The sequence below is a fragment of the Oncorhynchus keta genome, chromosome 33, assembly GCF_023373465.1.
Source record: "Oncorhynchus keta strain PuntledgeMale-10-30-2019 chromosome 33, Oket_V2, whole genome shotgun sequence".
Lineage (NCBI taxonomy): Eukaryota > Metazoa > Chordata > Actinopteri > Salmoniformes > Salmonidae > Oncorhynchus > Oncorhynchus keta.
The window spans coordinates 11,839,758-11,853,782 of NC_068453.1; the positions used below are offsets into that span (position 1 = coordinate 11,839,758).

The following is a 14,025-nucleotide window of genomic DNA, read 5'->3' on the forward strand; positions in this document are numbered from 1 at the left end:
GAGAGAGAGGAGGGAGGGAGAGAGAGAGGAGAGAGAGAGAGAGGGAGGGAGGGAGGGAGGGAGGGAGGGAGGGAGATGTAGCGAGAGAGAGGACATTTTCTGTTTGATGCAGACAACACACAGACACAAAAACAAAGACACACACACTCACCACTCTCAGTGTACACACACACACACGCACAAGCACAACACACAGGCACCCATGACAAACGCACACACACCAATTGCACCAGCTACTTCAATTACCCATGCTCCTCACCCCGGGGCTTGTAACTAAGTGTGGCACGGAAGTAAACTTTTATCCTTTTATAAACCAATGTGAGTATTTAGAGATGTGCTAATGATGTTTGTGTGTGTGGGAGAGAGAGGATGCTCAGTTGCATTGTTTGTGTGTGTATGTGTGTTAATATTTGTGTGTGTATGTGTGTGTGTGGATGTGTTTGCATGTATGTGTTGATCAGTGGAGGCTCCTCAGATGAGGAAGGGGAGGACCATCCTCCTCAGTGAATTTCCTAAAAATAAAAATGGCAAAACATTGAAAAACTATACTAAATATATTCACGTCACCAAATAATTGATTGAAACACACTGTTTTGCAACAAAGGTCTACATTAGCCTCAACAGCACTCTGTAGGGTATCACCATGGTCTAGCTGGAGGCCAGCTAGCTTCTATTGACTCTCTTGACTTTCTTGAAGTACATTGACTTCAATACAAAACCTAGGAGACTCTTGGTTCTCATCCACTTCCATAGACTTACACAGTAATTATGACAACTTCCAAAGGACGTCCTCCAACCTATCAGAGCTCTTGCAGCATGAAATGACATGTTGTCCACCCAATCAAAGGATCAGAGAATGAATCTATTATTGAAAGCATATGCTACAGCGAGCTAGCAATGCAGGGCATAAAATGTAGTGAGTAGATGACTCACAGCTTTCAACAAATTAATATTTTTTTAAACGAAGGAGAAGAAAGAGATTTTGCTTTATTTTTTTTTCACTTTCAATTTCAGTTAATTAGCAAATGCAGATGGCTACTTTGGTTACTCTAACACCCGACTCAAACAGAGGGATGCTATGTTAGCTAGCTGGATATGATTATCCAACACAACACGGGAATTCTTTCACGTCAAGGTAAGCGTTTGGTTTTATTCATTTATTGCCACCGAAGCTTACTGACTGTACACTGTAACGCTACTGATTGTAGCGGGTTTACTAACACGTTTGTTCTTTAGCTATGTTGACTAGGATGTTACTTTAGCTACTATGGGGACAACGATGTAGGCTGCGTGTAGCGGTTATGGTTTGGCTTGGAAAGGTTTTTTCACCTGGTCACATACAGCTGATGTGTTGTTGTTTGAAGTCCACAAACTAAGTGAAATGTGAAAGGAGGAGAGTGCACGGAGGCTAGAATTTATACAACGTGGCTGCTCAGATCAGGGGTGTATTCATTCCGCCGATTCTGTTGAAAAACATTTCTTAAACGAATGTGAATGACAGTCAGCCAACATGCTGTAATGGAAATAAGGACAGAAATCGTCCTCCCTCATCACGAACGTCACTGACCGCCACTGGTTCTTGGGTGTGTGTTTAAATGTGGGAGAGAGAGGAAGCTGCTACCATTGTAATACTGTCATAGAATCAATTCACTACCAGGATAGGGTTAAAACCAATGATGTATATAATCCCTGGATTGCTGATGCTACTGTATGTATTGGCCATTGAGAGGCTTGGAAGCCACCGGTCGGCCATATTGGCACTTCTCATTAGGAGTAGTCTTCCATAGGAATGAATGGAATTCTACAGTATTTTAATGAAATGTTTCAAGGACAAAATTACATCTGTTTTCCACATTTTGTAATATTACAGCCTTATTCTAAAATGGATTAAATCATTTTTTCCTCTCTCATCAATCACCCCATAATGATAAAGCAAAAACAGGCTATTAGAAATGTTTGCAAAGGTATAAAATATGACATTTTTATAAGTTGTGCTGTCATGTGCCTTCCTTCTGGCCACTCTACCATAAAGGTCTGATTGGTGGTGGAATGCTGCAGAGATGGTTGTCCTTCTGGAAGGTTCTTCCATCTCCTCAGAGGAACTCTGGAGCCTTCTCAGAGTGACTATTGGGTTATTGGTCACTTCCCTGACCAAGGCCCTCTCGCCTTGCGGCCAGCTTTAGGAAGCGTTTTGGTGGTTCCAAACTCCTTCCATTTAAGAATGGTGGAGGCCACTGTGTTCTTCTGGACCTTCAATCCTGCAGAAATGTTTTTATTTATTATTATTATTTATTTTCTTCCCCAATTTCGTGATATCCAATTGGTAGTGGTTACAGTCTTGTCTCCCGTACGGATTCCCTTACTCCCGTACGGATTCCCTTACTCCCGTACGGATTCCGGAGAGGTGAAGGTCGAGAGACATGCGTCCTCCGAAACACAACCCAACCAAGCCGCACTGCTTCTTGACACAATGCCCATCCAACCCGGAAGCCAGCCGCACCAATGTGTCAGAGGAAACACCATGCACCCAGCAACCTGGTTAGCGTGCACGGTGCACGGCCCGCCACAGGATTCACTAGTGCGCGATGAGACAAGGATATGCCTGCCGGCCAAACCCTCCCTAACCCGGACAACGCTGGGCCAATTGTGCACCGCCCCATGGGCCTCCCGGTCGCGAACCCATAATCTCTGGTGGCACAGCTAGCACTGCGATGCAGTGCCTTAGACCACTGCGCCACCCGGGAGGCCACTGCAGACATTTTGTGGTACCCTTCTCCAGATCTGTGCTGGACACAATCCTGTCTCGGAGCTCTATGCACAATTCCTTCGACCTCTTGGTGTTTGCTCTGATATGCACTGTCAACTGGGTGTGCCTTTCCAAATCATGTCCAATCAATTGAGTTTACCACAGGTGGGCTCCAAACAAGTTGTAGAAACATCTCAAGGATGATCAATGGAAACAGGATGCACCTGAGTCTCATATTTTTTATATTTAAACCTGTTTCCGCTTTGTCATTATGGTGTATTGTTTGTAGATTTACGAGGACATATATATATTTATCAATTTTTGAATAAGGCTGTAATGTAACAACATTTAGAAAAAGTCAAGGGGTCTGAATACTTTCCGAATGCACTGTAAGTATGTTTTGGTTGTAGTGGGAACAGTAACATTATTAATACATATATATATTTTTTAAATTTCTTTTTGAATGTTTATCTCACATAATATAATTGAAAGGTATGCAAGGTTTTAAGGTGTCTCTAATAGAATACAAGAATGTATGTAGATAATAATAAATGGATTTCTATAGATTACAAAATATTTTTTACACAGGGAGAAAGTGCCAAGATGGAGAAACGGTGGCTTCAACACAGCTCCCCCTATCAGTCATCTAGTGTGTATATAATTAATTGGTTAAAACATCAAGTTTAAGCTCTCATTCCGAATCATTAAGGTATGGGATAAGGTAAAACATCAAATAAAAAACATTCACACCTGGTATTGAACAACCAGCGTTCTGATCCAGAGCCTTGGGATCACATCTATCCTGCCACCCCCATCACAACACACTAGCAAAACCCAAGCTTATTTGATGGCAATAGCACTGACTGTTGCCCCTAGTGTTCTGTTTTGAAGGCACTTCCCAATGTCCTCAGGACATAGACAGACGTCCAATTTTTGTCTTCAATCTTGAACAATGTCCCTGGAGAAGAAAAAGAAACCTCAGCACTGCTGTGAATCTTGAGGCCCGGATAGTGTTGCAAAATTCCGGTAACTTTCCACAAATTCCCTGGTTCTCCAGAAGTTCTGGTTAGAAGATTCCTGGACTCGGGAGAGAATAAAGAGGAAACCCAGAGTCCTCCAACTAGGATCTCTGGAAATGTGGGGAAAGTGACCACCGGATGTATGTATCAACCTTAGGCCTGGATATATGAATGGCCTAGTTATAGGTGGGGGGGGGGTTGTTCGTACATGGTTGTCTGTCTGTACATTACATGGGTTGATACCTCATCAAGTACATGATGCTGTCTGTCTGTCTGCTGCAGAAGCTACATGTTAATTGAAAGCCTGATGCATGTGTGTGTATGATCTTTGTTGGATGTGTGTGTGTGACGTTGGATGTTCTTAGATGCTGTTAGATGTCTGGCAAAAGAACATGTTTTATTATCCTTGCCTATATGTCAGCTGAAGATGAGTGGGCTGCATAGACAGCTTCCCTAATTATTGAGTGTGTGTGGGTGGACTTATGCAGGTGCGTGCTTCTCTGAATGTATTCTTTGTAAATATGTGACTGCAGCGTGTGTGTGTGTGTGTGTCGGTAGATGTGGTGGGAAGCTTAGCCACACTGAGGAGGTCAGAGAGAGCTTGCAGTGGCACAGATTCATCATGCTGTGTGTGTGTGTGTGTGTGTGTGTGTGTGTGTGTGTGTGTGTGTGTGTGTGTGTGTGTGTGTGTGTGTGTGTGTGTGTGTGTGTGTGTGTGTGTGTGTGTGTGTGTGTGTGTGTGTGTGTGTGTGTGTGTGTGTGTGTGTGTGTGGTGTGTGTGGAGTGAGTTTGGAGGTGTGTGTCAGTGTGATTGTGGAGGTGTCCCACATTCAGGCTGAGAGAGAAATGAGTGCTTGGGTTTAGTAGACCGATGTCTCGTAATGAAAGATTTATCAGCAGCACAGCTCTTGCCTCTCTCCTCCACACACTCCCACCACACAGACACTGCTACCGCTACGAAATGCCTGGTCACCCCGACAGCTAGCGCTTTGAAGCTAACTTTATTAGCCATTCTACTTAGCGGGAGGGAACCCCCCCCGTCAGGTGATAGGAGAGGACCTGTTTGAAGTCAAGCCTCCCAGGTCGGAGCACTCCTAGTGATGTTACAGCAGGAAGAACACACACACACACACACACACACACACACACACACACACACACACATGAATCCTTCAGAAGGGTTTAAAATAATTATATTCTCTCTGTCTGAACAAAATGTTTTATACTTTAACATGATTACATTGATAGGTGAGATAACAGAGAATAGAACAGTATCCCACTGTGAAATGGACTTTTATAAAACTGTCAAGTAAGTCAAACAAGTCTGTGTTGTGATTCGCCGGTTGAATTATACTTTTTTTAGGAGATGAACAGTTTCTCTCTGAAATGAGAAGATTATGCCTGTGTACCACACAAACCAGAAATAGAGTGAGAGGCACGCACACGCACGCACGCGCGCACACACACACACACACACACACACACACACACACACACACACACACACACACACACACACACACACACACACACACACACACACACACACACACACACACACACACACATGGGTCAACTACTGCTGCAAGAGTGGGTTTTAATGGGGAAAGACTGAGGAATGATGGAAGAGAGAGCAGGGGGAGATGAAAGACAAGAAGGAACGGAAAGAACAGCTATCTCGTCAGCATTCATAATTCAATATGTTAGTGGGGTAATGGAATGGGAAAACCACTCATTGGGAGAGAGTTCATTATCCTGGGAAGAGATAATGTGGTCCAACGTTGGGAAACAGGCTTGATGTAATTATCATGGAATAGAAGCACGTTAAACACCCTGATAAGGTCTACAGTTGAAGTCGGAAGTTTACATACACTTAGGTTGGAGTCATTAAAACTCGTTTTTCAACCACTCCACAAATGTCTTGTTTACAAACTATAGTTTTGGCAAGTCGGTTAGGACGTCTACTTTGTGCATGAAACAAGTAATTTTTCCAACAATTGTTTACAGACAGATTATTTCACTTATAATTCACTGTATCACAATTCCAGTCTGTCAGAAGTTTACACACACTAAGTTGACTGTGCCATTAAAAAGCAGAAAATGATGTCATGGCTTTAGAAGCTTCTGATAGTCTAACTGATATAATTTGAGTCAATTGGAGGTGTACCTCAGGATGTATTTCAAGGCCTACCTTCAAACTCAGTCCCTCTTTGCTTGACATCATGGAAAAAATCAGAAGAAATCAGCCAAGACCTCAGAAAAACAATTGTAGACCTCCACAAGTCTGGTTCATCTTTGGGAGCAATTTACAAACGCCTGAAGGTAACACGTTAATCTGTACAAACAATAGTACACAAGTATAAACACCATGGGACCACGCAGCCGTCATACCGCTCAGGAAGGAGACTCGTTCTGTCCCCTTGAGATGAATGTACTTTGGTGCGAAAAGTGCAAATCAATCCCAGAACAACAGCAAAGGACCTTGTGAAGATGCTGGAGGAAACAGGTACAAAATGATCTATATCCACAGTAAAACGAGTCCTATATCGACATAATCTGAAAGGCCGCTCAGAAAGGATGAAGCCACTGCTCCAATACCGCCATAAAAAAGCCAGACTATGGTTTGCAACTGCACATGGGGACAAAGATCGTACTATTTGGAGAAATGTCCTCTGGTCTGTTGAAACAAAAATATAACTGTTTGGATATAATGACCATTGTTATGTTTGGAGGAAAAAGGAGGAGGCTTGCAAGCCGAAGAACACCATCCCAACCGTGATGCACAGGGGTGGCAGCATCATGTTGTGGGGGTGCTTTGCTGTAGGAGGGACTAGTGCACTCCACAAAATAGATGGCGACATGAGGTAGGAAAATTATGTGGATATGTTGAAGCAACATCTCAAGACATCAGTCAGGAAGTTAAAGCTTGGTCACAAATGGGTCTTCCAAATGGACAATGACCCCAAGCATACTTCCAAAGTTGTGGCAAAATGGCTTAAGGACAACAAAGTCAAGGTATTGGAGTGGCCATCACAAAGCCCTGACCTGTGGGCAGAACTGAAAAAGCGTGTGCGAGCAAGGAGGCCTACAAACCTGACCCAGTTTCAGCAGCTCTGTCTGGAGGAATGGGCCAAAATTCACCCAACTTATTGTGGGAAGCTTGTGGAAGGCTACTCAAAACATTTGATCCAAGTTAAACAATTTAAAGGCAATGCAACCTAATACTAATTGAGTGTATGTAAACTTCTGACCCACTGGGAATGTGATGAAATAAATAAAAGCTCAAATAAATAATTTTCTCTACTATTATTCTGACATTTCACATTCTTAAAATAAAGTGGTGATACTAACTGACCTAAGAGAGGGATTTTTTACTCTGATTAAATGTCAGGAATTGTGAGTTTAAATGTATTTGGCTAAGGTGTATGTAAACTTCCGACTTCAACTGTATATATCATCATCCTAATTAGGGGGGCAGATGGTCAGACTTTGACTCGTCACGTTTCTTAAAGCACTGATAATCATATGATTAAATATGAAATCCAGGGAAGGAGGCAACAGTTGGAATAGCAAGCCTACAGAGTATGTTTCAATTAGTTAACTCCCACAACATCGTCCACTGGGGTGATATGATGCTAGATATGTGTGTTTACTGCCTCAACTTCTAACCAGAGTCTACTCAGTCTCTGTATGTAAACACACTCACGCTGTGAAACATATTCCTGAATTGCTTTACTCAGTAGCATATTAGTGGTTTTCACTTGGAGCTCTGTGTCTGTCGGCAGGTGTACTGACCGCTATGCTGCTGTAGTGGAGCTGGTGTCACCAACAGGGTGCACTGCAATACTCTCAGTCATCCACAGCCATCTCTCGCTCTCTCTCTCTCTCTCTCTCTCTCTCTCTCTCTCTCTCTCTCTCTCTCTCTCTCTCTCTCTCTCTCTCTCTCTTCCCTCTCTGTCTGTCTGTCTGTCTGTCTGTCTGTCTGTCTGTCTGTCTGTCTGTCTGTCTGTCTGTCTGTCTGTCTGTCTGTCTGTCTGTCTGTCTGTCTGTCTGTCTGTCTGTCTGTCTGTCTGTCTCTTTCTGTTTCTCTCAGAGATGTTGTACTATGCTGGGTTCTCTGTAAGCGATGGTGTTTGTGTATTCATAGAAAACATACTCACACTGGTCCCTGCATGTTGACGATGACAAGTATCATCCATTAAAAAATAATTGTTTGAAAGTTAACTCTGGGTGCATAATAATTTGTTTTTCTTTGATAATCAGTTTTTCACCACATGAAAGAGCAATTTTTCAGTTCTTGGAAATCGGGACCAGGCGTTGAGTGCATAAATGAGAGAAACCACTATGAAATGAATGGTAATTGAATTGGGATAGCGGCTGAGTTTATTCCGAGGGTAATAACTATGGTTAGTTCACATGAGAGATGAGTTGAAAGAAGGGCTTGAAGGAAGAGACAAACAGCCAAATGACTCACAGGACAAAAAATAATGTTCTCTTTCAAAATACATTTGAATTTGTTGGAATTCGTCTGTCAAAATTGTTGGTTGAAGGGTCAAATAGATTGACCTGGAAGATACAACTTTAATAGCGCCGTGATGAGGCAGATGCTTAGTATTTTTGTATGGGATGGTGTGTGTGTGTGTGTGTGTGTGTGTGTGTGTGTGTGTGTGTGTGTGTGTGTGTGTGTGTGTGTGTGTGTGTGTGTGTGTGTGTGTGTGTGTGTGTGTGTGTGTGTGTGTGTGTGTGTGTGTGTGTGTGAGAGAACGCTGCTCTGATTAAGTACAGTAATACAGAGCCGCAGACACTACAGATGTTAATTTAATGGCCTGGAACTTAATGAGATTGGCTGAGGAGACTTCGACACACTCACACACACTCCCGTATCACGTTTCAAGGCTAATTATACGACCCTACACTGTGAGTTATTAACAGCCACATTAAATATGAAACATGGCTGTGTGTGTGTGTGTGTGTCCGCTCCAATATGTCCTGTCACGTTGTTTGTGTAAATCCTGGCTCTGTGTGCTGGCAGGAAGGCAACAGGCTGCCACTCCAGGATCCGTCTTTCTCTATCACAGCAGTGGGAGTCACAATGCTGTTTACGATGTTCTCATATTGATGAGGATGATTCAGACACTAAAGTATTCTCCTTCTTTTTCTCTTTCTTTCTCTCTCTCTCCCTCCCCTCTCTCCTTCTAGGTGGGGTGTGTATAGCCCAGTCTCTGAAGATCCCGCGTGAACCCAAGCCAGGGGAGTTTGATAAGATCATCATACGTCTGCTGGAGACTTCCAACGCCAGGGCTGTCATTATGTTCGCCAACGAGGATGACATACGGTATGTTGTACAGCCCCTCCCCCCCCCCAAAAAAAAACACACAACTACACCTCTATAACCTATCCCTACACCACTGCACACACACCCCTGTACCCTTATACCCAGGTATACCAAGTGTCGGTTGTGACTCCAGTACTGACTCCTTCTCTCTCTCTTCCTTTATCTCCCCTTCCTCTTTCTCTTCCCCCCTCTCCCTACCCCCTTTCTCCCTCCTGCTATCGCTCTCTCAGGCGTATCCTGGACGCGGCCAAGCACAACAACCAGACTGGTCACTTCCTGTGGGTGGGGTCAGACAGCTGGGGCTCCAAGATCTCTCCTGTGATTGGCCAGGAGCGGGTGGCTGAGGGAGCCGTTACCATCCTGCCCAAACGAGCCTCCGTTGACGGTACAGACAGAAGCCATTTTAGATGATAGTGTTTTAAGGGGAAAGATTTAAAGACACAGTATACCCTCAACAAGGTTGATATCACATCATACCAGATGTTTACATGTCCGTTTTTACGTCTTATGTCACTCACTGACCCCTCCTCTCCTCTCCTCTCCTCTCCTCTCCTCTCCTCTCCTCTCCTCTCCTCTCCTCTCCTCTCCTCTTCTCTTCTCCTCCATCTTCTCCCCCTTCCTCATCCTCACCCCCACAGCGTTTGACCGTTACTTCCGGAGCCGCTCTCTGTCCAACAACAGGAGGAACGTGTGGTTCGCTGAGTTCTGGGAGGAGAACTTCGGCTGCAAGCTGGGGATGCATGGCAAGCGCCCCGGAAGCCCCAAGAAATGCACAGGCAAGATACAATGGCACTGGAGCACAGGAGGATGGGTATTGGCACAGTACAGTGGTGAAGGGTGGGTAGTGTAGGCCAGGAATAGTGGTATGGGTAATGTAGGCTGGCAGAAGAGTTAATGCCCTATAATCATCCCTAGACAGGCTACTTAATATTAAGTTCACAAGTCATTGAGCATGGATAGCTTTACTCTCTAAGGAGAATGGTTTGTTCTCTGTGCTCAGAGCTCTGTGCAAATGACATGCAATTATATGCAGAGTACAGTAGAGCCCCCTGGCTGGTCCTGCATGGATGAGTCTGGAGAGAAGTGTGTGTGACAGTGTGTGTACACAGTCTGTGCGGTTTGGGCTTGTAGAACAGTGTTTGTTGGTGTGTATAACTGCGTGTCAAATAGTGTGTGACAGTGTGTGTTCACACAGTCTGTGCAGTGTGGGCTTGTAGAATGGTGTGTGTGTATCAGTGACAATGTGTGTATCTGTGTGTGTCGACACAGCTGATATTTTGGTTGCAGTTACCATTTGGAGGTTATCCAGTGTCTGACTCCATCACAGCTCGCTAGCCCTGTGTCCAGAAGGTCCACTTATACATGTGTTGAAGAAAACTGGCGGTCGGTACTGTTTTAGATGAGGGAGGACAATTATTTTTGTTCATGAGCATGGCCTTATTTCTACTAAAGCATTTTGGATGACTGTCATTCATATTCCATTCACCCAGTTCAATGTACATCAATTGGTTTAGGCTACTGCATGATACTCAAATTGTCCCTATACCCATCATGAGGTTGCTACAACCTAGTCTATGAATGAAAGTTTACGACATAGGTGCACAGATTTACTTCTGAAGTGCTGACCTGTTGCACCCTCTACAACCATTGTGATTATTATTATTTGACCCTACTGGTCATCTATGAATGTTTGAATATCTTGGCCATGTACTGTTGTAATCTCCACCCGGAACAGCCAGAAGAGGACTGGCCACCCCTCAAAGCCTGGTTCCTCTCTAGGTTTCTTGTACCATCAACGAGCTTACGCTTTCTACGTATTCCCCAAGGTGTCTACAGCATTGTGATGTACTTTTACGCATTCTGTTGAAGAATAGTCATACGGCATGCTGTGGGCATGCTGTCGGAGTCCGTATAGCCAACAGCATTTGCAATGCATCGCGCCTGACAGGAACAAACATCTCTCTGGTAAGAAGATGGGTGGGGGTGTATGTTTCATGATTAACGACTCATGGTGTAATTGTAACAACATACAATTCCTTTTGTTCACCTGACCTAGAATTCCTCACAATCAAATGTCAACCATATTATCTCTCAAGAGAACTCTCCTCGGTTATCGTCACAGCTGTGTATATCCTCCCCCCATAAGCGGATACCAAGACGGCCATCAAGGAACTTCACTGGACTTTATGCAAACTGGAAACCATACTGTATATCCTGAGGCTGCAATTATTATAGCTGGGGATTTTAACAAAGCTAATCTGAGTACAAAGTTACCTAAATTCCATTAGCATATCGATTACAGTACACGAGCGAGTAACACACTTGACCACTGCTACTCTAACTTCAGTGATGCATACAAGGCCCTCCCCCACCCTCATTTTGGCAAATCTGACCATGACTCAATCTTGTTGCTCCCCTCCTATAGGCAGAAACTCAAACAGGAAGCGCCCGTGCTTAGGTCTATCTAACACTGGTCTGACCAATCGGATTCCACACTCCCACGTGGACTGGGATATGTTGCAGGTAGCCTCAGACAATAACATTGACGTATACGCAGACTCGGTGAGCGAGTTTATAAGGAAGTGTATAGGAGATGTTGTATCCACTGTGACCATTAAAACCTTCCCTAACCAGAAACCGTGGATTGATGGCAACATTCAAGCAAAACTGAAAGCACGTACCACCACATTTAATCATGGCATGGTGACTGGAAACATGACCAGATACAAACAGTGTAGTTATTCCTTCTGTAAGGCAATCAAACAAGCAAAGCGTCAGTATAGAGACTAAGTGGAGTTGCAATTCAATGGCTCAAACATGTGGCAGCGTCTACAGACAATCACGGATTACAAAAAGAAAACCAGCCCCGTTGCGGACATCAACGTCTTGCTTCCAGACAAATTAAACAACTTCTTTGCACACTTTGAGGACAATACAGTGCCACCGACACGGCCCGCTACCAAAGACTGTGTGCTCCCCTTCTCTGTGGCCGACGTGAGTAAAACATTTAAATGTGTTAACACTCTCAAGGCTACCGGCCCAGACGGCATCCCTAGCCGCGTCCTCAGAGCATGCGCAGACCAGCTGGCTGGTGTGTTTACGGACATATTCATCCAATCCATATCCCAGTCTGCTGTCCCCACATGCTTCAAGATGGCCACCATTGTACCTGTTCCCAAGAAAGCACTGACTTCTGTCACCATGAAGTTCTTTGAGAGACTAGTCAAGGATCATGTCACCTCCACCCTACCTGTCACTCTACACCCACTGCAATTTGCTTACCACCCCAATAGGTCCACAGACGATACAATTGCCATCACACTGCACACTGCCCTATCCCATCTGGACGAGAGGAATACCTATGTAAGAATGCTGTTCATTGACTACAGCTCAGCATTCATCATCGTAGTACCCTCCAAGCTCATTATTAAGCTTGAGACCCTGGGTCTCGACCCCACCCTGTGCAACTGGGTCCTGGACTTCCTGATGGGCCGCCCCCAGGTGGTGAAGGTAGGAAACAACATCTCCACTCGGCTGATCCTCAACACTGGGGGCCCCACAAGGGTGGGTTCTCAGCCCTCTCCTGTACTCCCTGTTCACCCACGCCTGCGTGCCCATGCACACCTCCAACTCAATCATCAAGTTTGCAGATGACATTGGAAGGCTTGATTACCAACAACAACGAGACGGCCCACAGGGAGACGGCCTCTCACTCCTCTCACTCACTCTCTCCTCTCTCTATGTTGATCCATTGCTCTCTCTCTCTCTCTCTTTATTTTTCTCTTCATCCTTTATGTCTATCCATCGCTCCCTCTCCTCCCCTCTGTATGTGGAATATGTTGTGTTAGTGTTTGTAGCATGTATCAGGCTGAATGGTTATGTGCTATGTTATTGTAGCCAGTCTGTGTGTGTGTGGGGGGGGGGGTTAAACAGTAAGCTGTGTGAGCAGTTTTATCTGCACCTGTCCCAGGCTGCAGGACTATCGTACACAAACAACTGAGTCAGCGGCACCTCTTGACATCAGTGTGACTGTGTGTGTGTGCTTTGTTTGTTTAGTGAAACACTTTTAATCCAGGTGGTTCTCTTTGAGCTTGTGTATAGAGCTGGAACATGAACTCTCTCCCTGTTTCTCTCTCTCTCTCTCTCTGTTTCTCTCTGTTTCTCTCTCTGTTTCTCTCTCTCTCTCTCTCTCTCTCTCTCTCTCTCTCTCTCTCTCTCTCTCTCTCTCTCTCTCTCTCTCGCTCTCTAGTGTCTCTCTCCTCTCTCTCTATCCTCTACTTTTGAAGCCACTGTAGTAGGCACTCAGCCGAAGGTGACTCTCTCTGGTGTGTCTGTGTATGGAGAGCCCTGTAGTGGCGCGGAGTGTCAGAGTCGATTAATTTCTAGTGCGAGAGTTCACGACCTTCGCATCATCAACACGGAAACCAATCAGCTGCCTCGGCTCACAACTGCTGTTTGGGGTCATTGTCGTGACAGCTAGCAGAGTGTGTGTGTGTGTGTGTTTGTGCGTGTGAGCCCTCTCCACCCCTCTCTTGTCTCTCTGTTGAGAGTACAGCTACTCATGAGCTAATGAGTATCACCCTCAGACACAACCCTATAGACCTCAATCAACACACACACACACACACACACACACACACACACACACACACACACACACACACACACACACACACACACACACACACACACACACACACACACACACACACACACACACACACACACACACACACACACACACACACACACACACCATATTGAGAATCTCTACCTGAAATGTCCTGGATGTTAATCAGAGTCTTGGCTGAGAACAGAGGGAACACAAGTCTCTTTTAGAGTGGTTGATTCTATATCAAAACACTGGGGAGTAACATCTCCTTTTCTATGTGTGTGTGATGGTCTGAAGGATGGAGCTGTCATCC

At 44.8% G+C, this 14,025-nt stretch overlaps 1 protein-coding gene across 3 annotated transcripts in view; it reads left to right on the forward strand.

Annotated features, from left to right (window-relative positions):
* LOC118365943 (metabotropic glutamate receptor 8-like) overlaps positions 1-14,025 on the forward strand; it is a 308,531-nt gene that overhangs the window by 237,122 nt on the left and 57,384 nt on the right. For all 3 annotated transcript variants that reach the window (XM_052491908.1, XM_052491907.1, XM_052491910.1), the window contains exons 4-6: positions 8,965-9,100; positions 9,331-9,485; positions 9,739-9,876. In XM_052491908.1, coding sequence (XP_052347868.1) covers positions 8,965-9,100; positions 9,331-9,485; positions 9,739-9,876 — 429 coding nt within the window. The remainder of the gene's footprint in view (positions 1-8,964; positions 9,101-9,330; positions 9,486-9,738; positions 9,877-14,025) is intronic.